Here is a 2,991-nt window from a genome sequence, read left to right as displayed (position 1 = left end):
TCTGTGATTCGAGTGTAGTCTGATCTTTTTCCGTACGGCGATCCCTGTTCCATACACGTACGAGTTTATCGACGATTGCCCCAACATGAGCTGTTACTGCTGCTGCTGCTGCTGCACATAACTTGGGCAGTCTGGTAGTCACTTCTTTCACGCAAGCATCTTATCTTGCATGGTCCGAGAAATTCGACTGACACCCCATTACCAAAATGTCTTTGTCAAAAAGAAGAAAAGTGGACACAGAGTGCAGAGTTTTCCAGGAAAAATGGACTCAGTATTATTTATTCACAGAGGTGAATACAAAACGAGTGTGCTTGGTATGTAATCAACAAGTTTCAGTGCTCAAAGAATATAATATTCGGCGCCACTATGAGACTCGTCATGAAGAAAAATATCACCATTTGCAAGGACAACTAAGAAAAGAGAAGATAAACGAATTATTAACTGGTCTGAAGAAACAGCAGTCTGCATTTACTCGCAGCCGTGAGGTCAGTGATGCACCAGTGAAAGCTAGCTACCTTATTGCTAACGAGTTGGTGCAAGCATCCAAGCCATATTCTGATGGTGAGTTCGTGAAAACATGCATGCCGAAGGCTGCAGAAGTTGTGTGCCCTGAAAAGAGACCTGCCTTTGCCAACATTAGTCTATCAAGGAACACTGTTGCAGATAGGGTTGAAGATCTCTCAGGAGACTTCGGCTGGCAAATGAATGACAAAATCAAGTCATTTATTGCATTTTCAGTTGCAATTGATGAGGGCACCGATGTTACAGATGTTGCTCAACTGGCCATATTTATTCGTGGTGTTGATGAGACTTTGACCATCACTGAGGAGTTCCTTGAGTTGGTGCCTATGAAGGACACTACAACAGCAAATGACATCTTCAGCTCTCTCATTAGAGTGCTGGACAAGGCTGGAGTGGACTGGTCCCGTGCTGTCAGCTTGGCTACAGATGGCGCCCCATCAATGGTTGGGAGAAAGGCAGGTGTTGCAACAAAGTTCAGAGAGAAAGTGCAGGCCACGAATGGAGGGCAAGACTTTTGGACATTTCATTGTATTTTGCATCAGGAAGCGTTGTGCTGCAAAACACTAAAAATGGATCATGTTATGACTGTGGTTGTGCAAACTGTAAATTTCATTAGAGCACGAGGTTTGAATCACCGTCAGTTTGACTGTTTTCTCAGTGATAATGACATTCCAGCTGGCCTACCATACCACACTGAAGTACGGTGGTTAAGCTGAGGTGCCGTACTCAAGCGCATCTTTGAATTAAGAGAGGAAATTGGACAGTTCATGGAGAAAAAGGGCAACGCAGTAAAGGAACTTAAATGCCTAGAATGGGTGTAGGATCTTGCCTTTATGGTGGATATTACACAGCATCTCAATAATCTTAACAAAAAGTTGTCACTCAGTATTATGAAAACATACGATCATTCAAGTTGAAACTGTCACTTTGGGAGACACAGCTGTCTAATGGTGACACCTCTCATTTTCCATGTCTCACAGCTATGCATGTGACTGGTCTTAATGCTGATTTGGATCAATACAAAGACAAAATAACAAGATTGTTGCAAGAGCTTGAGCGAAGGTTTCAGATCTTTAGTGAACTTAAAAATGAATTTGCATTTTTTCGCTCGCCATTTACAGTCAAGGCTTCTGATATGCCTGCTGATATCCAACTCGAGGTAATTGACTTGCAATGTGATTCCAATATGAAGCAGAAATTTGCTTCAGTGGGCTTGGATACGTTTTATCAATATCTCTTGCCAGGGTACCTAAATTAACATCCCTGGCTGCAAAGATTTTATCCATGTTTGGGACTACCTATCTGTGTGAACAGGCGTTCTCTGTAATGAACCTCAATAAAACAAAGCACCGCTCAAGGTTAACAAATGGACACTTGAATGACATTGTGAAATGTGTTGCTACTCAGGATTTAAAACCTGATATTGATGTACTTGTGAATGCTAAAAGATGCCAAGTGTCAGGAGCTAGTAGCAGCCGATAGATTTTGGTGAGAGTGAGTGGGATGGGATGTTAATTAGCATGGAGGGCTGAGCCTAATTACTAATATTCACAAATGTTTGGAGTATGAAAAATACAGTTCTTTGAAAATAAGATTACTCTGGTTTCATTCTCACCTTCAGTAGGCATAGCCTACAAAACTGTTTGATCTGATGTAGTCTAATCTTATTGTTCTTGCACTGCTATAACTTTTATGTTTGTTAATTGTATTTTATTTTTCATAAATGTGCACATTTACATTTTTAAGGCAGGATGCTAACTTTCTTCATAGCTCCCTCTTGAGATCAGTGTGGTGAGTTAACTTCAGATGGTCAGATGTAAAAAGATATCCATTGAAAAAAAAATTTTTAATGAAATTGAAAATATTTTATTTCCATTGGCTTCTCTGTGAATATATGTGCAATAAGCTAATATAGATCCATTGTAGGCTGAGTGATAAAGCTTAGTAGCCTACTGAAAAAAAAGCTATATATTTGGAGATAACAAAGGTTATTTTGCAATTATTTTACTGGTCCAGCCCACTAGAGATCAGATGGACTGTATGTGGCCCCTGAACCAAAATGAGTTTGACACCCCTGCCCTAGCATCATAGATACATTGCTTGTTCCTTGTGCTATATCTAGGTGCTGATGCCTCATATTGTGGTGCTGACATTTCATAATGCATTGTTGGCTTGCTTTTTGCCTTTATCACATGATCTTTGTTCCTTTCTTTATTTGTTTAATTTTTACCTTGATTTTTTATATGTATTTGATTTTGATTTTGGTTTTTCATGGCTACAGGATGCATGTACCTACATTTTTTATTAAACCTACATCCATTTCCTTCTCTCCAGTTTTTACATATTTTTGGATGTAGATCGCTGCATTCCTCTTCATAGCCATCTAGATATGCACATTTGCCATAGATCTCATAATTGTGACATAGAGAGTAGAGGAGGTGTTAAGGAGAAGAAAGAGGGAAAGAGACA

General features: G+C 39.7%; 1 protein-coding gene across 1 annotated transcript; it reads left to right on the top strand.

The window, feature by feature from the left end:
* Window positions 1-206: 206 nt before the first annotated feature.
* LOC136828979 (general transcription factor II-I repeat domain-containing protein 2-like) lies at window positions 207-2,004 on the top strand. Its single transcript, XM_067087378.1, has 3 exons — window positions 207-1,146; window positions 1,503-1,681; window positions 1,837-2,004. The coding sequence occupies exons 1-3, from the start codon at window positions 207-209 to the stop codon at window positions 2,002-2,004; spliced, it is 1,287 nt and encodes a 428-aa protein (XP_066943479.1).
* The last annotated feature ends 987 nt before the right edge of the window (window positions 2,005-2,991 follow it).

The sequence above is a fragment of the Macrobrachium rosenbergii genome, chromosome 43, assembly GCF_040412425.1.
Source record: "Macrobrachium rosenbergii isolate ZJJX-2024 chromosome 43, ASM4041242v1, whole genome shotgun sequence".
NCBI classification, from domain to species: domain Eukaryota; kingdom Metazoa; phylum Arthropoda; class Malacostraca; order Decapoda; family Palaemonidae; genus Macrobrachium; species Macrobrachium rosenbergii.
The sequence above is the reverse complement of the archived record's forward strand: the minus strand, read 5'-3'. Positions and strand labels throughout refer to the sequence as shown.

What these genes read in the sequence shown, in the direction of transcription:
- LOC136828979 (XM_067087378.1), top strand. Translation starts at nt 207, where the DNA reads ATGTCTTTGTCAAAAAGAAGAAAAGTGGACACAGAGTGCAGAGTTTTC. An exon ending in AAATTTCATTAGAGCACGAG is followed by an intron (nt 1,147 to 1,502) that starts GTTTGAATCACC and finishes CATGTCTCACAG; the next exon opens with CTATGCATGTGACTGGTCTT. An exon ending in CTGCTGATATCCAACTCGAG is followed by an intron (nt 1,682 to 1,836) that starts GTAATTGACTTG and finishes CTGTGTGAACAG; the next exon opens with GCGTTCTCTGTAATGAACCT.